Source organism: Hermetia illucens, chromosome 2, assembly GCF_905115235.1.
Source record: "Hermetia illucens chromosome 2, iHerIll2.2.curated.20191125, whole genome shotgun sequence".
Classification (NCBI taxonomy): Eukaryota; Metazoa; Arthropoda; class Insecta; order Diptera; family Stratiomyidae; genus Hermetia; species Hermetia illucens.
The window spans coordinates 111,537,245-111,561,136 of record NC_051850.1 but is presented as its reverse complement, the minus strand read 5'-3'; the positions used below and the strand labels follow the sequence as shown (position 1 = coordinate 111,561,136).

At 39.8% G+C, this 23,892-nt stretch overlaps 1 protein-coding gene across 1 annotated transcript in view; it reads left to right on the top strand.

Moving 5' to 3' along the window:
* Window positions 1-14,937: 14,937 nt before the first annotated feature.
* LOC119649739 (carbonic anhydrase 2) overlaps window positions 14,938-23,892 on the top strand; it is a 61,565-nt gene continuing 52,610 nt past the window's right edge. Inside the window, exon 1 of the mRNA XM_038052021.1 lies at window positions 14,938-15,298. Within this exon, the coding sequence (XP_037907949.1) occupies window positions 15,244-15,298 (55 nt within the window). The 5' untranslated portion in view covers window positions 14,938-15,243. The remainder of the gene's footprint in view (window positions 15,299-23,892) is intronic.

Here is a 23,892-nt window from a genome sequence, read left to right as displayed (position 1 = left end):
ATTCAGGCGATACGTTGGCTCCCAAAGCGTACACCAAAATACAAATGATAACGGACTGCGGATCATTTAATTAGGAGAGTCACACGAAATGGTTTTTGGAAGTACCTGCTTGCGCGGAAAGCGGTCCACAAACATACATGGGCCTCCCCAGACGGGACCACTTTCAACCAAATTCACCACGTGTTCATCGAACGCCGCCGCCTCTCAGCCTTGATGAATATCAATAGGGGACAATATAAACTCGGATCACTATCTCGTTGGCATGGTTCTCCGAGCTTTAATAACATCACCCCCCAGAATCGCCTCTGACAACCAGGTGAGAGCTAACACTGAAGCCATCCACAACACAGCCCTCCGCAATACCTATAAGAGGATAAGGGAGCAACCGCACCAGGCGCGGAAGTTTTACCAACAAGTCAGCAGGATGAAGCCTTATACACCTCGATGCTCACCCTGCCGAGACAAAGAGGGAAATCTGATTTGCGATAGAATGGGCATATTGGAGCGATGGGTTCAGTACTTTGATGAACTACTGAACAAGCAGAAGATCGGCGAGTTGAAGGTCCCGCCAACTGAAGACGACGGACAAATACTGCCATCACCAACTATAGAAGTAACAGTCCATGCAATTCATCGGCTTAAAAATCATAAGTCGCCAGGGGCCGTTGGAATTACAGCCGAATTGGTTAAATATGGAGGCGACCAATTACACCAAGTGGTTCACCAACTTGTGCTCAAGGTGTGGGACAGCAAATCAATGCCTGACGATTGGCAAGGAGGCATTATCTGTCTCATACATAAAAAGGGAGATATCACACAGTTCAGCAATTATAGAGGTATCACGTAGCTGAGTGCCTTCTATAAGATACTCTCCGCTATCTTGCTAGGCCGGATAGCCCCATATGCCCAGAAAATCATTGGAGCATACCATAGAGGCTTCACTCCAGGCAAATCAGTAACAGATCAGATTTTCTCTCTGCAGCAAGCGATGGAAAAACTGTTGGAATATGGACATCAGTTGCACCACTTTAAAGCCGCCTATGATAGAATAGCCAGGGTAGAACTGTATAGGGCCATGAGAAAATTCGGTATCCCGACAAAATTCATAAGACTGATTAGGCTGACCCTGACCAATGTGTGCCAGATAAAAGCAGCAGGATCACTCTCAACACCATTCGACATCAACAACGGTCTACGACAAGGGGATGCCCTATCATGCGTCCTCTTTAATCTGGCCCTCGAGAAAGTGATCCGTGATTCTGAGGTCAATGCAAGAGGTACGGTCCTCTTTACGTACGAATGAGCGTCTATGAGCGATACCATGACCGTCAATTTGCGGATAAAATCCGGCTCAATAGGTTACAGTGGACGGGTCACTTAATCCATATGGATAAGGATGATCCAGCCTAGAAAGTCTATAAGGACAATATCTATTGTAGGAAGAGAAGATGAGGCAGACCCTCCCTGAAATGGAGCGATGGCGTATGTCACGACGCCAGACAGCTTTTAGGGATATCGAATTGGTGGACCTCGGCGCAAAACCGGGATGTCTGGAGTTCCTTATTAAGGCAGGCCTAGACCGGATACCGGTTGTTGCGTTGTTGATGATGATGATGATGAAAATAGCCACACATGTATAGAGTAGGTAGTGAAGCGAATCGCCCGATTAGTTCCGAAAAAAATTACAGCGGAACCTTCAAAAATATTGTTATCAGAAAAACCTGTTTAATTTTTTTTTTAAGAAAACCTTGGATAATTCCAACTTACACCAACTTACAACTTACGACAATGCTTACACCATGGAGCAAATCTTCTCATTTCCGAAAATTTCATGTTTGTGCATTGAGCCTTGCTACTTTTGAATAGTCAAAGCCAAATAGCTCACAGATGTATAATCAAAATAATCCTTGGCACGACAATCCAATTGGATCAGGGCATTGAAGTGTGTTAGGGCACTTCATTCAAGACCGTATCGATACATTACAGTACACTGTAGGAGGCAATGCGATCAGCATAGCGCTCGCCGGTAATTATTATCCTGATTTGATTCAGTTACTTATTCACAGCTGAGTCGACTGGTATCCGACATTCAGTCACGATACAAATCCTACTGCCGCTAGCGGGATTTGAACCGCGAGCTCCCGCTACGACAGTCTAGTGCTTAACCACCCAGACAGAACACCAATACAGACGGTTGTTAGAGTTATATCAGTACTATTCGGATTTTCATGAAATTTTAGCATAGTACATTCAAATGTTAACACTTTTGATAAATTGAAAATAAAAAAAAAATATTTTTAAAAAGTGGTAGAATGTGAATCGGTAATATACATGTTTATTGCCACTTTTCCATTAGTTATTATTTCCTCCAAAACATTTTCCATTTCAGTTTCCTCCACTTTAAATAAAAATTCCAGTGATTGATCCTTACGAGCGTTCTGGAATATTTCTCAGGGAAAGAACAAAGTTCAATGCCCGAGCTTCAATTTTAACAATTTTGACATCCCTTAGAAATATTCTCGCCACCGGATTGACTTTTATTAGAAGAAAAAGTCAGATATTTGGTGTAAGATTCTCAACACAGCCCAGAAGAAAATTTATAAAATGTAAAGTTAGGTCTTCAAATAGGTTACTTGAAAACTTTGATTTTTGAAACTCCCCCTTGTCTGATTACTGCGGACAAATTCTATTTTCTCTGCAGGTCCTCCATGTGCAGGGTTTGCCAGCAAGGGTTTTGTTTTTTTCATAGAATTTCCCATTCCGATGTATAGCAAAAACCTACGATTTGTTAAAATGTCTTAAATTTTCTTGGAAAATTGCACTAAAATAATGGAAATTTAGGAGCGGGAAGTAAGGGTGACTCCTTTCCTCTTTTTTCTTTTTTCTTCGGTTCGATTTTCAACACCTCGAAGAGACGAGGTATGCAGAAAAGAAAGAGGGCCCCTTCCCTAAAACCGTTGAAAATTGATAGCGGTCACTTCCTTTAAAAGGTGCGGATCCTTTATCTATCCCACCCCTCGAACTTGACAATTACACATTTTAGGCCATACAGCGGAGGGGCCGTTCAGAATATTAGATTTTATTAAATTAAAAATTAAAATAAATATAAGAATTCATTAAAATAAGTAGAAGGCACCGCCATCCGTATTTTTTCGACAATGAGGTTGGTTCTGCTTTGTGGTCATTGAAGTTCGTTGTAAGAATATGACAACTACTTTTCTATGACCCATTTAGGATGCAATGGATATGAAAGCTTGTGATATTAACAACATGGAACTCGGTGCCATGCAATACAGGAGACAATCGATTTGTTGAAAATCAAAATTAAGGGACACCTAATTTCACGGGGTACCCATATGGTTTAAGGGGTTAACTCCACTTATGATTTATAAGAAAATCGATTTTTCAGGTTTTGTGTAAAACAAAATCGATTCACTGTCTGTCTGTCTGTCTATCTGTCTGTCACACGCACTTTTCTCCAAAACGGCTTAACCGATCCGAACGAAATTTGGTGGACAGATGGGAACTATGAAATCCCACGCATACAGCGAGTGGCATAAATTTAGGTGGAGATTAAAGGAGCGCTCCCCATACATGCAAAGGAGAATTAAAAAAAAATTTTCACCGGATATAATGGTGTAGGATATCAAATGAAATGCCTCGATTAGTACTTTCCGCAACTGATGTTAGTTTAGTCGTGATTTGGAAAGTGCGCGAGGGAGAAGTCAAAATGAGTTAAAATGAGCCAGGATTCAAACTTAACAATTTCGAGCGATTAACTGCTTCCAAAGCCATGCAAATAAAATGCTGACGTCATAATTAACGGGAATAATTGACATTCCTGTAAAATATTAAAGTCGCATTTATGAAGAATCCACTTCTCTCCGAAGCCGTGCAAATAAGATGCTATATTACCAACTTTTAGAAATTTACTGAAAAACCCCCCTTAATTTCACTCTCGCATTGCTAAATTTGGCACCGACATAGAAGACTGACTGGTCAAAACACATGTAATATCTTATGGAAATCCGACTATTAGTGTCAAGGTTATAGCAGTTCAAACTTATCAATTTCCTGCAAATTTACTGCATCCTAAGCCGTACAAATAAGATGCTGGTGTCATAGTTAACGAGAATAATTGACATTCGAATGAAATATTAAAATTCCATTCATGAGGAATCTACTTCTCCCTGGCTTAAAAAGTTAAGGCTTTGTTTGCAAAACAAAACCTTATTAAAATCGATTCAATGTCTGTCTATCTCTCTGCATGTCTGTCCGTCACACGCACTTTTCTCAGAAACAGCTATACGGATTGACACGAAATTTGGTAAGAAGGTTGGAACTGTGAACGCCCAGAACGCCTTCTACGTTGAGATTTAGGGAGGTCCCCATACATGCAAAAGAGGGGTGAAAATTTTTTTTGACCGAATATGGGCACGGGTATCAGATGAAAGGTCTCGATTAGTACTTTTCGAAGCCGGTCTTAGTTTTGAGATTTGTTAAAAAGGCGGGGGGTGGGAGGGGTGGAAATTGATAATTTCTTTAACGGACCCATTCTCAGAAACTACTCAACCGAAAAATATGAAAAAATCATAAAGCTGCCTCTCTATGGTATCCAGCCCTCAAAATACTCTTCATATCGATATCTGTTCAAATTAAGTTAATAATAGTATATTACCATATTTTTTAAGAAATTGAGTAAAAACCCCCCTTAAGTTTATCCCAGAATTATAAAAATTTGCAGTAGTATAGAATATAATATAATGAATCATGTTATGCCCAAGGTTGATCTAAATCTTACTATTACTAACAAAGTTACAGTACCTCAAAGTTGACTTTACCGTGTAAATTTACTGCAAATAAATGTCAATATCACACTAAAGTGAGTAGTGTGACATGCTAATTGCAGATACATAACGGGCTACGTACAAATGGGATAGTTCTGCACTCAAATGTACTCACAGAAGAAGCAAACAAAACCTTTCATACGGAAGCGCCGACCTTCCGGTTTCCCGACTTGTTATTGCATTTTATGAAGTATAACTATCTGAGAATACGCCCTTCAAGTTTCAAGTCGATCCGAATAAAATGGACTGAGTAAACGACCTAAGTTGAAACTTTAAACGTGTTTGCTGTTTTTCTACAAATGTCATGTTTGAAACCGGTCACTAAAATTAATCGGAAACGCTTCAAATACGGGACACAGAAAACAAGTATACTCAATTTGTGTAGGCTTAAAAAAATTATTCAGAAAAAATATATGGTTAACCTCGTACGTATGTATTTTTCAACACAGTCGGCTTCCATTTCGAAGCAGATGGTCAGGCGAGATGTCAAATTTTTTCCATTGCGTTACTCTCTTCTTCACGTCCCTCTTTAATGCTTTGTTCATTAAATCCACCTTCCCTTCAGGCAAAGGAATAGATGGTAATCTGAAGGCAAGTGGTCAGGAAAATGCACCGAGCTGTTCAACACATTCCATCCAAACAAGTCCAGAAGTTATTTCATGGGATTGACCCGATCTCGAATTGATGCGCATCCATCCGTATTGATGGTATCCTCCTGAGCCAGATATTTAATCAAAATTATGCCTTTATGGTTCCAAAATACGGATGACGTATTTTTTTCGCTAAAATTGTGGTTTTGGTAGAAGCTTAATAGGTATGATACCATTGTTGAGACTATCTTTTAGTTTTAGACGTTTAGTGAGCAACCGTCATAGACAGTTTGAAAACAAAACGGCAGAAGAAATCAATATGGGAATACTTTAAATCCTATATGTCGTCCAATCTAAATGACGTATTCTATCCCCCCCCCCCCCCTTTGTTTATCCAACTTACAGCATGATACCATTTAGCGCATACGTCAGGGATCACAGTTTTGAAAGCCGCACCAGATTTCATATCAAGATAAATCGGATATAATAAACAAAGAAGCAGTCAGTGATTTTACTGAGCTTTACAAATCTTTGAAAGTAATATTAAAAATAAAAGCCCCCATATATATGGATTTTTAGTACCTCTGACTCTTCACTTTATTGTGGTACAGATATATATACATATATGCATGCATACCTTTTGATCCCAACAATCACTGCTTTCACAAACTATTCAAGAGTCGAGTATAGACGTGGTGGTAATCTGTGAATTATACCAAAATTAAGGTAGCCCAACCTGAGAGAATTATACCGCTGGTAATTTCATGATATGGGCATGTGGAAGACACGCCATAAAAGAAGCAATGACATTCTTGGGAGCCGACTTTGTCAGGGAAAAAATAATTGAATCTGTATCTACGGGTATTACTGTGTTAAACAGCTTAGTATTGGAGCCTGGAGACCACAACCCTAAAAAAATTGCCGACGATTTCAAAGTGTAGGACTAGGGAAGTCGAATGATGAACACCAGGGTCCAAATCCTCCTTTAAATTTTTATGGAGCTGGATATTGTACCAGCCAGCCCTAGCTTGGTGCCCACTCTCAGAGGTAGAGAGCTTAGCTCGACAATCGATCTCAGTACCTTATTTCTGAGAGCAATGATTTGGCGGTGAATACTTCAGTCAAGTGATGGAAAACGGAAGAAGCGATACCCAAAATCTCTGTGGAAGTGAAGAAGTCGAAAATCAGCTCAGCGCTTCAGACATTAAAGATTTTGTGCATTTTTGATATAAGAATACTTGCATACCGCTGGCCCGTTTGTAGGTAAATCGTAATGTATACGCATTTAGTATTTCAGACTATTCACGGTAGTGTGGTATTGATATTCACTATTTTAGGTTGCAGTAAAATTACACAAAGGAGAAAATTTTAACTCATTATGACTTTGTTAGTAACAGCAGGATTTTCACTAACCTTGTCAGTACAACGCGTAATGTCAAAGCCTATATTGCTGCAAAATTGTATGAATGTAGAATGAACTTAAGGAGGTTTCCAATCAATTTCCCGAAAATATAGTAGATTGCTTTTGTTAACTTTATTTGAGCAGATATCGATATGGTATTTTGAGACCTAGATATCGTATAGGGGCAGCTTTATAATTTTTCCGTTTGGTGGTTTCTGAGAATGGAACTGTGAAATAAGTGACAATTTTCCAGACCACATATTCCAACTTTTTACAATTGATGCCACAACTAACTCCACATTTAGCTCCTTTTGCATGTAAGAAGACCTCCTCCCCTGAAACTTATCTTGGAATGATGTCAATTTCTGCACGCTTGAGAACTTGCCCATAGAATTTCGTATCAATAGGTATAACCGTTTGTGTCCAACAGCAGACAGACAGATAGACAGTAAACCGATTTTAATAAGGTTTTGTTTTACACAAACCGTAATCTTGTCCTGACTGGGATGTGCATGATGTTCCTTGCAGTGTGCCCAGTATGGAGCCCTGTGACTACCCCACAGCGAAGCGTGCATCATACAGGATCCTCCTTCCTTCTAAGTAGCTATCGACAATAGAAACGAGACAGTTGGAAGTACCGATCGCCGCCAGGGACCTCTGTGTAAGGCTTCATTGCGTACCATTGAATGCGTTCTTTGCATTTAGGGTCAACATATCCGGGTGTCCGGATAGCTGAGTGGTTAGAGCACTAGGCTGTCGTACGGAAGGTCGCGGTTCAAATCTCACTGGTGCCAGTGGGATTTGTATCGTGATTTGACGTCGGACACCAGTCGACTCAGCTGTGAACGAGTACCTGAGTCAAATCAGGGTAATAAACTCGGACAAGCGCAATGGTGACCACATTGCCTCCTACGTTGTACTGTAGTGTACCGTTACGGTTTTGAATGAAGTGCTCTAGCACACTTCAAGGCCCTGATCCAATATGGATTGTTGCGCCAACGATTATTATTATTTCCGGGTGGTACCCTTTTCGTAAATTGTATTATCGGCCAAATAAATCACCAATTTAGTGGCGTCAATAATTGACTGGCTTTAGAGCAATCCAGGCCCCATACGTTGAAATCCCTCTTCTACTTAGTCATACTTGATGGTGCACAGCTACTATTCACATATTCGTTTCTAATAGACCGACTCACTCATGCTGCATTGTATGATGTCACCTCCACACGGGATATAACCACTCAATCAATCCAGCCTTGGTGATTTCTAAAGGCCTTCGAAAGGTCTTGCCAATTGAATTTTTAACCTTGTTGGTACCAGCTTTGCTCAGTATGTGGCATCACCTTGGAATTTCAGGTTTTATATTGTAGTTCGTTTTCGCATTATAAGAGGTGTGGACGAATATAAATGTATTTCATTTCTTTTACTTATCTGAAATGGATTTAAGTAGTCTCGCAAATCCTTCCCCCAAATAGTAGGAGCAAATCCACTATAATTATTGTCCAGCTTTCAGTTAGCAAAAGTCACAATTGGCATTTTATAACCAAATCTGTTGTTCCAAATTTGCTTTCTGCATAAATTCTTTTCCTCGTTGATCGCATATAAATTCTTTCTTCCACAAGACCTCAATCAATCTTTCCTTAATTACTTCCTGCTGTCTAAGGAAACAAGGCAAAGTTCTCAGTTGATCTCCGGTAAATCCCTGCCAAGTATGTCCGAACCCTATGCAGTGGAAGTCAAACTGGGATAAAGCAGTCGACGAAGTAATCATTCTGGTAATAGATACCATTAATACGGCTACACGCAGAAACACGAAGCTTATTAAAGTCGATGATTTCTAGTACAAATCACATCCCCACGACACCTGAAGACCAGACAGATTTGGGGCAAAAATCTTAAGCGAATGTTCCATAAGCACAGTGATAGAGTTAATGTTGAATATAAAGCATTACTCTGCCGGATCAACTGCCTCAGTAGGTTAATCTGCGAAATGGTAACGAATTTTTGTTACCAAAAGCGGATACCAGGCCCGGACCAAATATGTTCCAAGACATATATAGGCTAACCGGGAAACACAAACCCCGCAACTTTGTTCTGACTCAGAGCAGGAAACCAGAATCTTTTAAGCGACAGCTCAACGAAAAGACCCAACCCTCACCTGAACTTCGTCATAAGAAACCTCCCCGCGGTCTCAATCAAGTTCCTACTTGCATCTTTTGCAGAAAATCTAGATACCCTGATTCTAGATGCAGTCACAAGAATTTTAGACGCTTAAAGCTCAAAGTCGGGAATACTTGAGTGACTAGATCGAAATTGATCAAGTACTTAGGAATCCAACTTAATGAATTCCAAAAGTTCAATCCTCACCTTAAGCTCGCTATCAGTAAGGCACGCGGTGCATTAAGTCAAATCTACTCTCTTCTTCGTAACAAGGTAGGTCTAAGCACCAAAATCAAACAGATTCTATATAAAACTCTGGTGTATGTTACGGAGCTCCAACGTGAATCACTTGCTGAGTGGAAGCCAGGGAAAAGTCTATAGCCTACGGCTATGGTCGGATATTAAGACACTGCACTGGACTGTCTTACAAATGGAAGACTCAAAAGTGTGGCCGGTACACCGAAGTATATCGACGAGCAAATGTGAAGTCACCAAAACCAACCAAAAATATTAGAATACGGCACCTGCAAGATAAAATAACCCGCTTAGCCAGTTTTCTTCGATCCTGCCATGTAGTAAGTTCCACCCTTAAATCCTAAATTCTCTCCCTCTTTGAGACTCCTGGCCTGGTGGAAGTACGTAGAGGATAAGCGTAATGTAAAGTGCTAATTGTAGATAATAGTTTTTAAGTAATCATGTTAAGTTAAGTTAGATTAAGCAGTCTTTTCTGAATAGATAAATTTCTTTAAATAAAAAAATATTAAGTTTGATGCAACAAACACACAAAAAATAAAGCAAATTACAGAGGAGGTCGGGTTGGCGAAACAAATGTAATAACCACCCGAAGCCATTTGAAATAAGATAATTTTTTAAATAATAATAAATTAATATTGAGAATAATCATGTCTAGATGTAAGTCACTATCAGAAAATCAAAACCAAAACAAATTCTTTGAGGCCAGAATGTATCTTTGATCTGATTTTTGGTTCGGTTTGGTTCCCAATCATTTATCACAAACCTCCCATAAAAACATTTGCTCTTGCTCATGACTCCTTAAATCTGAATGCAAAGACACTGTATTCCTAAAAGCCTTCGGACAAATCGAGCACACGCAACATTACCCGCATTCTTATGTTCTTCATGGTGCTTCACTTCTATGGGCGGATTCAGCGGTTAGAGCGCTAGACTATTGATGGGGAAGGTCGCGGTTCATATAATCGGGGGCAGAGGGATTTGCGTCGTGACTGGATCTTAGATACCAGTCGACTCAGCTGTGAATGAGTACCTAAGTCGGACACTGGTGAATACGATGTTGACCACATTGCCTCCTACAGGGTGTAATCCCGTAGTGTACCGTTACGGTTTTGAATGAAGTTCTCTTACACACTTCATGGCCCATGCCAACGATTATTATTGGTATTTCATGGGCGGCTCCTCTGATATGCTTCCGCTGGATATTCCTTTTGAAGTTCAGAGCTTTGAAAAATGTTTTCGAAATTTCCTCATTAGATGAACTCCTCTTCAATAGGCACTACCGAATTGGGGGTAATCACCAAGTTGTCCGAAATGACACTCTTCTCGAGTCAGCTGACTACCGGTCCAACTTTCTCAGCTGCCCAATATCCTGCTAAGTTTGCTTCTAATAATATGCATCATGAGCAGCCAGCAGTAAAAGCAGCAACAAAAAGATTAATGATGATTTTCGGAATATTACAAAAATTGTTATATTTAAATGGATAAAAATTATCATTTTAAAATTTAATTTTTTTTATATAAAGGAACTTTGAGATGGGAATTTCTCATTAGCGTGACCCTGGATATAGCGAACGAAATGTTGCACATACCGAAGTGGCAGACACTACCCATCTCATGTAAGGTAGCTAAAAAGTACAAACTTGAAATTAACTCTGTGCTAGTAGCAGAGATAGCAGTGGGTGGATCATACACTGCCAAATGGTAACAATTTCATTGAAAGCTATGACATGCAAGAGACCTCGCTATCCCAGGATGAACAGCATGACCAGAGGTCGATAATAACGCTGATCGTACGTGCGAGGGCAACAGATCATTTAGAATTTCTCCCTTTCGTCGTATAATTCAGAATACTAACCAAACCGCAAAAACCTTCTGCATTGATATAGAAAGCAACAAATCGTCAAACAATAATTCTTTCAAGGTTAATGGTAGCGAATCACTGCTCAAAAGGCTTTGTAAGCGTTTATTTGGAAAAGAGTCTCGTCCGGAATTCATTAATATTGCTCAGTTCTCTACATATAAATTCCCCATAATTGAGTAGCGGTGGTCAAAGGGCAGTATAGGCTCCAGGGCGAAACGTGTATTGGTAACCACGATGGACCATAATAACCTGGAAAACCTGCTGAACCAACACATAGACTCGGATCACTACCTCGTTCGCATGGTGCATTCTTAAAGAACACGGGCACGCGACGAGACTTATCACAAACTCCGTCGAGCGGATAAACGACTTCACAAACGGAAAAAGGCAACTTAGGAGAACCAACGGGTCTCTGAACTCGAAAAGTTCAGTGAGCTACCTTACCAGGCCACGAAAGTTTTACCAACAAATCAGAAGGTTGAAGCTTTACACACCTCCATGCTCATCCTGCCGAGATAAAGAGGGAAACCTTATTTCCGATAGAATACGCATATTGGAGCGATGGGGTGAATATCTTGATGAACTGTTAAATAACCAGCACATCGATGAGTTGGAGGTCCGGCCAACTGAAGATGACAGAGAAATGCTACCACCAGCAAGTATAGTAGAAACAGTTCGTGTAATTCAGCGGCTTAAAAATCATAAGTCCCCAGGAGCGGAATTACAACTGAATTGGGTAAATATTGAGGCAGCCAACTACACCAAGCGGTTCATCAACTGATGCTCGAGGTGTAGGAGAGCGAATCAATGCCTAATGACTGGTAACACGGCATTATTTGTCCCATACATAAAAAGTAAGATATCACGCAGGCATCACGTTGCTAAGCACCATCTATAAGATATTCTCCACCATCTTGCTAAGGTAAATAGCCCTATACGCCCAGAACATCGTTGGCCCACACAAAAGAAGCTTCCCTTCAGACAAATCAACAACAGATAAGATTTTCTCTGTGCGGCAAGCGATGAAAAAATTGTTGGAATATGGACATCAGTTGCACCATCTTTTCATCGACTTTAAAATCGCCTATGATAGCATAGGAAGGGTAATGGTCGTGAGAGAAATCGGTACCCCGACGAAATTGATAAGACTAACTAGGCTGCCCTTGACCAATGTGCGAGGCCAGATAAAAGCAGCAGAATCATGCCCTATCATGGGTCTTCTTTTACCTGGCCCTGGAAAAAGTGATCCGTGATGCTGAAGTAAATGCGAGGAGCATGTTCCTCTTTAAGTCCACTTAACTTGCGGCCTACGCTGACAATGTCGACATCATTTGGGAAGAACAACCCAAGACGTACAAACTGCGCACATTCGGATCGAGCAGGCGGTGCCAGATCTTGGGCTGAACATCAATGAAGGCAAGACGAAATATATGGTGGCAACGTCAGTACCAAAAACCAACAGCATCAAATCGCATTAGTCCAACGAGATGAATAAAGATAGGAGACTACAACTTTGAGACTGTTGATAACTTATCCTATCTAGGGTCGAAAATTACGACCGACTACAACGATGATATCCGTGTACGGTTCTCGACTGCCAACAGAGCCTATTTCACCTTACAAAATCTATTCCACTCGGAATGTCTCACCATAGGGTCAAAGCTCTTACTGTACAAGAGTATGATGTTGCCAGTCCTCGTATATTCCTCGGAGACTTGGATTCTTAGGAAGAAAAATTGCGAACTTTTAGCCGCGTTCGAGAGAAGAATCCTTCCAAGAATCTTTGGCCCCCTACATGATGATGTACGATTCCGTAGTCTACATAATGGCGAAATCTATGAGCAATTTCATAACCATTAGGCTGCGGATAAAATCCGGCTCAATAGGTTACGGTGAGCGGGTCGCCTAATCCGTATGGATGAGGAAGATCCAGCCCGAAAAGTCTATAAGGGCTATGATAGGAAAAGAAGGCGAATTGGTGTACTTCGGGGCAAAGTCGGATGTCAGGAGTTCCTTATTAAAGCAGGCCTGGACCGGATACCGGCTGTTGCGCCGCTGATGATGATGATGATAATTGAATAGCACTAAATTTTTTATATTCTTCTATTATGATATTCCTTAATTTTGCAGATAGAAATTTAACCAGCTCTCTCCACTTGAAGGAACGAATAATGTGTGTCCCTTATAAGAAAGCAATTCACCTGACATATATTGCGTATATACAAAATACCAGCTGGGGCAGAAAAAATCACTCTATTAGAAAACGCTACAACTTTTGCAAATGGCGCCAACTGTCGCTCCGGTTTTGACATTTATAAAGTAAACAAACGTAGAATTTCGTCGCAGATTTCCTGGCCGTCAGATATCAACTGGACAAACACTACGGCGTTTGGCCACTCGCCTAGAAGAGACTGGGACAACACGAGATGTTCCCAAGGCAGACAGTTCATTAGCTTTTAGCTATTTACCGCTAAACGCGTCTAACCTACGCTCAAGCCATCCTGAATCTCAACGAAAGGGAGGACGATTTTTCATCGAAAATTATCATAAGTGATGAGGCTCATTTCCATCTTAGCAGTTACATGAATAAACAAAATAATCGTTTCTGAGGCCACGAAAATCCATGTATCACCCACGAGGAGCCACTACACTCGCTCAAAGTTACTCCTGTTTACGCTGAAGGAGTCATCGGGCCATTTGAGAAAGCCGCGTGTCAAATGACAACTGTGGGCGACGCTCAGAGAGTCATGATTACCGATTTTTTTCTTCCTGAACTGCATGAGTTGGGACTGGAGAACATGTGGTTTAGCCATAAAACAGGTGTCAATGGTCATCAACTCTGGCGGGTGCCAATGGTCATCAACTCTGGCGGCGGTCTCTTGGCTGATATAATTTTCTCGACTAGATGGAATGAATTCTAATGGAATAAACAAATTTCACAAGCAGAACCAAAGTTTTTCATTAAAAAAAATTACAGCAAAGAACATCAGGTGATTACTTCGGCCCACCTAGCTTCCGAAAAACAGGCAGTCATAGAGAAACCTCCTTAAAAAATTTGTTTAAGCCGAATCTATGAAATATGTTTACAAATTATTCTATAAAAAGGTGTTATGCGATCCATATGATCGAGATCATTATCAATCCAATAAATCAATGTCGGAGAAATGAATATGCTGTTCATGGTGTATTTTTGAGTATATGCAACATGGAAAGGCAAATATCTGACTCACACATAAAATTTTCAACCGCCATCGAATTAAAAAAAAATTGCAGCATAGCGTTAATTACAGAAAAAAAACTTCTTTGCAGTTCAAACTAGTTGAACCCAAATTATCCATAACAAAACTAGATAAAAAAGCTACTTAGAGAGTCCCCATCTATTCAGACATGTACGACTCAAGTAAATTAGAAAATGAGCATAAATCTTTTTTCACATTAACCTGTAACGAATACGGAAATGCAGAAGGGATTTCTCTTACCCTTTTTCCATTTCACCTCAACTAGCAATTTGAGCCACAATCACTAGCAACAGCTTGAAGTTCATTACTAAAGACCTACACGCTCAGGTAAGATGACCCCAACGTGTCATCACTTTATTTGGGCAACCACAGGCCAAATACGGAACCATAATAACAATAACACTTCGAGTATTCATACTTCATAGTATCAATTCATCCACTGGCAGTAAACTCTCCAGTCCATAAGTCCATACCTAGTTATCAAAGTAATTGAGTCTAGCAGAAATCATAGTGAGCCTCGTTTAGCAGACATAGCCGCGGATCTATGCCTGCTTACTCGCTGGCTCGAAACTGCGGTGAACAAAACCAACTGACCAAATGGCGGCTCCCTCAGTTCTTAATTGCAAGCCGCTGTGGAAGCTTCGAACATTGAGAAAGTTGGGGAATCTGTTAATGAAAGTGATACCTTCTTCAGTGGTCAATCCAAATTTGGATTAACAATTGGAAAAGAATTTTATTTAATTGCAACCGTCGCCACTCGACGTTATAATTGGGTGTTAAGTGTTGTTACCGCGGACGTGGTTGGATAGAGTGCGGTTGGAACCTTAGAGTAAAACCACTCGATAAGTCAAGAATTGAAAAGTGATTCCCAAAATAGGATTAATTGAAGATGTTGAACAGGAGAGGCCAACAGTTTTTAATCATCGCTCTGATATTAATCTCAGGTGAATACTAGATATGTTAAACTGCTTTGATGCATAGTACGAATATCAATGAGAAGGAAAAGTCCTCGAACTATCGTAATAGTGGAGAAGAGTGATTTAGAAGGATATCAGTATTCTCCACGGTATCATTGGCTCCCCACGTGTACTTATTGGAAAAATCATTTAGTTTTTCCTACCTTATATATAAGCTTTCATGTAAATTCCCCCGTGATTAGATACAAATCTTCGTTTCTATACCCCATTGAGAATTGGATTTTTTCAGGAATGTTTCTTATTAAACTGTCACAGATTGATTAGGCCGAATCTATTGAAATGACGAGTCAGTTGTTTTCCCCACTCCCCAAAATCATAATCCAGAACCCTCAGACGCTTTACATATGTGTAGAAGCAAATTTAGTCCTTGCCCAGGACAGTGTTCGTGTTAATGGGGCTGGAAAAAATTGTGCGGTGATCAGGATTATTGTCAATTAAATCAACGGAGTATCCTAAATATCGTACCTTTTCACCCCAAATATGATTTGTTAAGCACAACTTTCAGATATCTTTCTGTTCAAGGTGGGTTTTCTCGATTTTTTCAATCGTCTGTAACTTAAATGCTCAATTACTTAATGAAAAGTGAATTCACTGTAACGACAAATAATGAGCACTCACAAAGCGTTCTAACAACAATCGGATATGAATCGTTTGGATAACGAATGGGCCACGGCTAGAAGCTAACCTAGTGCTCCTCCATTTGCTATAAATAATTTTGATTGAACAAGTACCTAACCGACTGACACTCAAATAGATTGATTGTAAACATCCGTGTTTATGAATGGAAATTAGCAAATAGGTATTATCCACTATTCCCACTGATTCGTTTGTTTTACACTTAAGTGTTGCGATGAACTGCAAAATATTCGCTAATCCAATACTGGTAGCTTTTGTCTGACAAGGGAGTACTGCAGGTTTCCACACTCCAGGGTTTTAACACGTTACACGCTACTATCCAGCAACTAAATTTCTGTAACCTTCATCTAGATAGAGAGCACCACGTGCCTATCTTAAGTATTTATTTGTGGAAGTTTTCCGCTTTTAGGGAACAATCAAAAATGAAAAACATCTCAGGGGTTGAACCCATTCGTTGTTTGATTTTGAAATTTTAAAGGTGTTTAGCTAATTATTGCAAATTTGTTCATGGCCAGTCAATATATGAGAATGGGCATAACCGCAGAGAAGCCACTATTGCGTGTTTGGAGCCTATCATGCCCATTACAACAAGTAATGCTTATTGTAAGTAAGTAATGCTTATTGTTACATTAGAACTAATTGGATGACATTCCGCTGCGAACTACGTCAACTGATTTTATTACTCATATAATTCGGTTCATTCATGAGTTTTGTAATCACAGGGCAAACATATGTAAATTCAAGTGAGGTTCTATATGGAGTTTGGTATGGCTGCATGTTAAATGCCGTTAGCGGCGATGACTCCGACCCTAAATAGATGGTCTTCCCCTCTGCCAAGAAATAAAAGTGAACTCTCTTAATAATTTTTCATAGAACTCATCGGCGAACTATCTTATCTGTACTTTATAGAAGAGTTTATACATCACCCATTCGGTTTTCTGCAAGCAATACCATTTTAGTTGTAAGACTAAGTTCAAAATTTAAGTTTCTAACTTCTACTGTCAACCTGAAAGAATCTCTCCTTAAGCAGAGAAAGGAAACAGTAAATCTACCATCAACGAAATACGCTTCTTCTTCATTTTTGGTGATCCGGCTAGCTAAGGCGGCTAGTGTGAATCGGATTCACAAATTCTCTGGTTCATAGGCCTGGTCCTGCTGGATTTGAAAGATTCTCAAATCACGGTCTAACGTATCTTGCTCTTCCTGCGGGTGTTTGGGTCATTTCCCATCCACTTGCATGTTTCAGTTAATCTTAGCTAGCGAATTATCACCAACGCAGATTACAGATCATAGCGCCAAAAGTGTTGCATGATGGCATCAAGTTACATATGCTGAAGTCCATTGTTTGTTGGTTGCCCAGCAATTGGATAGAAAGAAGGTGACAGGGCCAACGACACAATGGTAGATTTTGCACCTTAAATGTAACTTGTGGGGTGTCACTTCATCCGTATCGTATCGGTTTCATTTAAGTCGGCCATCAGATGTTCTGTCTTCTTCAAATTTAATCGATCAAGCCAACCATCCGTTTATTGGTTAGAATGCTAGACAATTGCAATATAAGGTCGCGGTTCGAATGCCACTGGTGGAGGGATCTACATCTTGTTTGGATGTCGGGTACCAGTCGACCCAGCTGTAAATCGCAACTTAAGTCTAACTCCCAACGGGCACAATGTTGACCGCCGTTACTACACTTTTAACGATAATGTCTCTATTTCTTGATGGGTGCTTTTCTTAAGGGGTTCCAGAGTCTGCGACTTATTCAACTAAACCCATGAATTTGAAAACCACACCGACAGCAGTCTGGGACAGTTAAATCTGGCGAACAAAAAGGCGATATAGAATAACTTGGACAGGATGGAAATGGAAAACTCCACTTTCCTTTGGGACAACATGCCATCTTTTTTCTAGCTGAGGTATATACGCGATGCTAAAAGCAGTAACATGGATGATGGACAAGCATTTAAAGGGCAGACGCATTGCAATCTGCAGCGGTAGTAAAGCTACACTAAGGACGTTGGACGTCTGATCACTTCAAAAATGTTTCAGAAATGTAAAAACCGAGTAAACTCGGTGGAATTACTTTTGGTACCTGGTCGCTCAGATGCCTTAGCAAAAAAGTTTACACTTGCTCATACAAGCGCCGGAACTAGCAATTAAAGTACCAAAAGAAAGTTCCAATATGCCCAGAACCCAGAATATTCAAATTTCATCGCGCAAACCAAAGGTTTTAAGTTTATCAAGACGCTCCCATACCAGTTTAAAGTTCACTTAATTGAATTTAATTTCCTCAATGACCCACTTCCAATGCTCTGCTTCCAGCAGGTCTTTTGAAAAATCTTTATCTTTAACTTATGTTTCCCTTTGAAATACTTCAATGGCTTCCTTTGAAATACTCCATTGTGCCCACCTAGAAATAAGTAAGTTCACCTTTGGGCCAAAAGTAGGTATAGGAGTTTCTTCTTTCTATGCAAGGGACGCGTCCGCATGAGGGATATCATTTGTTAATTTATGTTCTCCGGCCCAGACGCACTCTTCTGCACCAGTTGCTAGTTTTAGTTCTAAGACTATATCATATATTTGCCCATATAAACAATACTATGTCATTAACATTAACTTCAACATTCTAGTATTTGTTAGTTCTTCCAGAAGTTAGTCCAATACGATAGTATCCCATTTGATTCCGGCTCATAAGTACTGATGCATTCACTGCACTTGTGCAACGATAATGAACGTTCTGTATTTCCACCGGCAATCACATATATATATGTAGATAAAAGACGTATAACACTGAAGAAAAAAACCAGTTGTCTACAAAAAACGGCATATATGAATAAAATTACCAATGAGTAACAAGAGCAATACTGCAATTTATTTTTTTAAATTTCTATACACGTTATATATGTCTTCAGCACAAATAATCTTCAACAAACTGGTTTTTAATATCAGGTATCCTATTTATCCAACTGGTATCCGGTCTAGGCCTGCCTTAATAAGGAACTCCAAACACCCCGGTTTTGCGCCGAGGTCCACCAATTTGATATCCCTAAAAGCTGTCTGGCGTCCTGTCCTATACCGTCGTTCCATCTCAGGCAGGGTCTGCCTCGTATTCTTTTTCTACCATAGATATTGCCCTTATAGACTTTCCGGGCCAGATCATCCTCATCCATACGGATTAAGAGACCCACCCATCGTAACCTATTGGTATCGCTCATAGATTTCTTCGTTATGGAGGCTACGAATAGTTCATCCTCATGTAGGGGCCAAAAATTCTTCGAAGGATTCTTCTCTTGAACGCAGCCAAGAATTCGCAATTTTTCTTGCTAAGAACCCAAGTCTCCGAGGAATACATGAGGACTGGCAAGATCATAGTCTTGTACAGTAAGAGCTTTGACCCTATGGTGAGACGTTTCGAGCGGAACAGCTTTTGTAAGCTGAAATAGCCTCTATTGGCTGTCAACAACCGTGCGCGGATTTCATCGTCATAGCTGCTATGGGTTGTAATTTTCGACCCTAGATAGGAGAAATTGTCAACGGTCTCAAAGTTGTAGTCTCCTATCTTCATTGTTTTCGTTTGACCAGTGCCATTCAATGTTGTTTCTTCTTTTGATTTTGGCGATGAAGTTACCACCATGTACTTCGTCTTGCACTTAATGTCGAGGCCAAGATCTCGCGCCGCCTGCTCGATCTAGATGAAGGTAGACTGTACATCTCGGGTTGTTCTTCCCATGATGTCGATATCGTCAACATAGGCCAGTAGTTGGGTGGACTTGAAGGGGATGCTGCCTCTCGCATTTACGTCGGCATCGCAAATCACTTTCTCCGGGGCGAGATTGAAGAGGACGCATAATAGGTCATCCCTTGTCTTTGACCGTTGTTGATGTCGAATGGTCTTGAGAGTGATCGTGCTGCTTTTATCTGGCCTCGGATATTGGTCAGGGTCAGTCTAGTCAGTCTTATTAATTTCGTTGGAATACCGAATTCTCTCATGGCCGTGTACAGTCTTACCCTGGCTATTCTGTCATAGGCGGCTTTATGTATGATTTTGATATCATACCTGAGACAGGCTTCAAGGGTCCGCTCAACTGCCTCGTAGAAAGTATCCTTTTCCAACTCTGCAGTCTCCTCTTTAGGGGCGTTTATTATTACCTGCTTATATTCCTCATACCGCCCCTAGTAATATCTCAACCTTGCACCAGCACTATAGCAATGTTGTAATTTCTACAGATGCAGCCTTTGCATGGTAGAAGTATATCGGCGCAATTCTAATGCTGGATTCAGTCCATTATAATTGGAAGCTTTCCTTCGAAGTCAAACTTCGTCCGTCCTCATCCGATATAATTGAGACTCACTGTTCTTGAGCCTTACGATACCAGCGACAAGGTTATCTATTTGTTCTTCCTCTCTAGGCAGCAGGTCTTTCTTTCTGCCTTTTCGATTTCTATTACCTTAATGATTTTTTTGGGATCTCGATAGCGTTTTTCCAAAAGCTTCTCTTTTCGGTTTCTACTGATAAACATACAATTGTAAGCAATTAGTCCTTTTCTTCCGCCTTGCATCCCAATCAATTAGAACAAGGTCTGGGGGCTTCTTTGTTCGTAACTTTGCTGTCTTAGGCAACACGTTTACTACTGGTAAGTCCCTTTTTCTTGGCAGTTTAGGAATAAGATTTTGAGAAATTATGATGCCTCCTCCAGAATACAGTCTGGCAGTATACCAAGTAACATTCGTGAGAAAGCACGCACTCGCCTTTATTGGAAATTAGATAAAAAAAAGTCGCGGTGAGTGACGTCACCTCGCTAAGCTACTCACGGCCTTACAATTAAGGCCCAAACAACGGAGTGACTGCGTGCGTGGGGAGTGAGAGAGCTGTTAAATGAAGTTCATTATACAGAATTGTATAAGGCAATATACAACAGGCCCGATCAGTGCTAACAAATCTTCATCAGTGCTAACAAATCTTAGCACTGATGAACGGAACATGTGTTTCCCGAAATATCGGTATTCACAAAATATAAATCAACACTTACGAATAGGAATATCAAGTTTTTATTATTTTAAATAATTTAATCGCTAGAAATTCCCGCGGAATGTCATGCAACATGGCGACGCTTTTCGTTTTTATTGTTGAATGTAATTAATTTGAATGAGTTCGTTTTGAGAACAGCGGAAGGCAGTATTTGCGTTGCAAGTGCTAATTATTAATGTAACTTCTATTAGTTCCGTAGTTACCATTCAAAAAAAATTAATTTAAGCCGGAGGTGGTATTGTATTGTGATATTGTATGAAAATATATTAAGATGCATACACTAATTATAGAAATTTGACAATCGACTTGAGTGCATATTTTATGTTATGAAAATCATACAATTAAATGCCACTAAGGGTGCACATACCTCCGGCTTAAATTCAATTTTTAAGAATGGAAGCGACAGGACTAATGCAAGTGACATTAATAATTAGTGCTTGCAAACCAAATAGTGCCTTCTGTTGTTCTCAAAACGAATTCATTCAAATAATTTATATTCAAAAGTAGAAACCGAAAACGAAGAGCGCCGCCAAATTGCAAATGGCCTAATCTGTCATCAGACTGAACCTTGCCGAAGTGGAGCGAACTTTGCCGCCCTGAAATCTTCATTGTACATTGAAAGTGTGTGCTTTCCGCGGCTTCTCTCTTTCGCATTCGGCACGCGTCGTAATTCTGTTTCCTGCTTTAGTCAATAACTTGTCGCACCGTTTAAAACGTTCTTTTTGATAAACATTCCCCATCAAAAGGGACTAAAAGTGCCGAACAGCTTTTTAAGGTTTTGTTTACAAAACAAAACCTTATTAAAATCGGTTCAATGTCTGTCTGTCTGTCCGTTTGCCTGTCTGTCTGTCTGTCTGTCACAGGCACTTTTCTCAGAAACGGCTAAACCGATTGACACGAAATTTGGTGAGAAGGTAAGACCTGTGGAATCCCAGACATGCAGTGATTAATATGCTTCTACGTTGAGATTTAGGGGGGTCCCCATACATGTAAACCGGGGTGTAAATTTTTTTTTTACCAAATATAGTTATGTGGGATATCAAATAAAAGATCTCGATTAGCACTTTTCGAAGCCAGTCTTAGTTTTGAGATTTGTTAAAAAGGCGGGGGTGGGAGGGGTGGAAAGTGATGACTTCTTTAACGGACCCATTCTCAGAAACTATTAAACCGAAAAATCAGGAAAAAAAATCATGAAGCTACCTCTATATGGTGCCCAGGCCTCAAAATACTCGCCATACCGATATCTGTTCAAATTAAGTTAATAATAGTATATTACCATATTTTTGGGAAAATTGAGTAAAACCCCCCTTAAGTTTATCTCAGGGTTATAAAAGTTGGTAGTAGTATAAAATATAATATGAAGCATATTATCCCCAAGTTTGATCAAAATCACACTGTTACTAACAAAGTTATAGTAGCTCAAAGTTGACTTCCCCTGTAAATTTACTGCAACTAAATATCAATATCACATTGGAGTGGGTAGTCAGACATGCTAAATGCAAATACATAACGGGCTACGTACAAATGGAATAGTTCTACACTTAAATATACTCACAGAAGAAGCAAACAAAACCTTTCATACCTGAAGCGCCCAGCTCCCGGTTTCCCGACTTGTTTTATATACGTCATGAAAAAAAATCTCAAAAAAATGTGTTTTTATCCTGAGTCCGTCAACTTGGAGGAAGACCAATTGGAAAGAAATTTTCTCCCATTTCAGCATAAAATTGAATATGTAACCAAATACCTGTGGGGAGAATCCGGAGCTGCTACGATATGCCCTGCGTAAAAGTTTTCTTCAACCTTGTGACCTTGCTGCAAATTTTTTTGCATGATTGGAATCTATACTTTTCAATCATTTCTCGCATGTGACTATGCAGCTCCGTCCTTTTTTAATTTCGTCTACTCGTCACAAACTATTCCTGGTTTTCCCTTGCTTTATAAGAACATACATTTTCCATGCTTTGATGCAATCCAGTGATAAGTGTGACGAAATCCCACCATAGCGGAAAGTAGATACTCGCATTAGCCAACCTACGCAACGCAATTTTCAACTACCTGGTTCATATTGGAGAAGTCGACTCTTCGTTAATCATGACGCTTCGATGGTCATTGCAGTCATATTTGCATCAATGTTTACAGACTTGGAAACTAAAATACATAAGAAAAATATTTACTACATTTTAGACAATAGAAGATACCCCTTTTAAAAAGTTCAACAACAATCAACTTCACATTTTAATTGCGTATGTATATTATTCATAGACATATAAAGTGACTATACGAAAGTTTGCCATCTTAAAGAAAGGTTTATGAACGGAAAAACCAAGTATCAAAAATTAACACTGTCGATTTGTAAATTGGTTGCAATAAAATGGCAAACCAACTAATCAAGTGAAGCCCCTTTTCTTAAAAAAAATTAGATACACTCTGGGAAGCAATATGTAACAAATTAAATTCACCTCTAGGTGCTTAGTGGGTACTCAATAAAAAGTCTAATGCTTCAATGTTTCCGCAAATGCACAATTATCGTCAATTAGACGGCTTGAAAAAACAATCTACTACGATAGAATGTGATAAATACTTTGCCAGCGACTTCTAAATGTATTGTCCAAGTTCATTCGCCCATGGCATGCAGAAATAAGCTTGAAGTGAAACCGAAAGATATTAAGATGAACATTGAGAGTTATGCTCTGGCTCGGAACGATTTTTTAGATTATTTTCACACTAAAATTAATAATTTGCACAAAATTTAGTAGACATTATAAATGCGATATCCATAAAAAGATGAAAATTTGTTGCATAATGTAACACTTTGTTTGCTCAGATTGCTACCACTTTCTTCAATGAACACTTCATAACCATTAACATAATCCTGAATTCAATTAAGTTTTTGATTTTT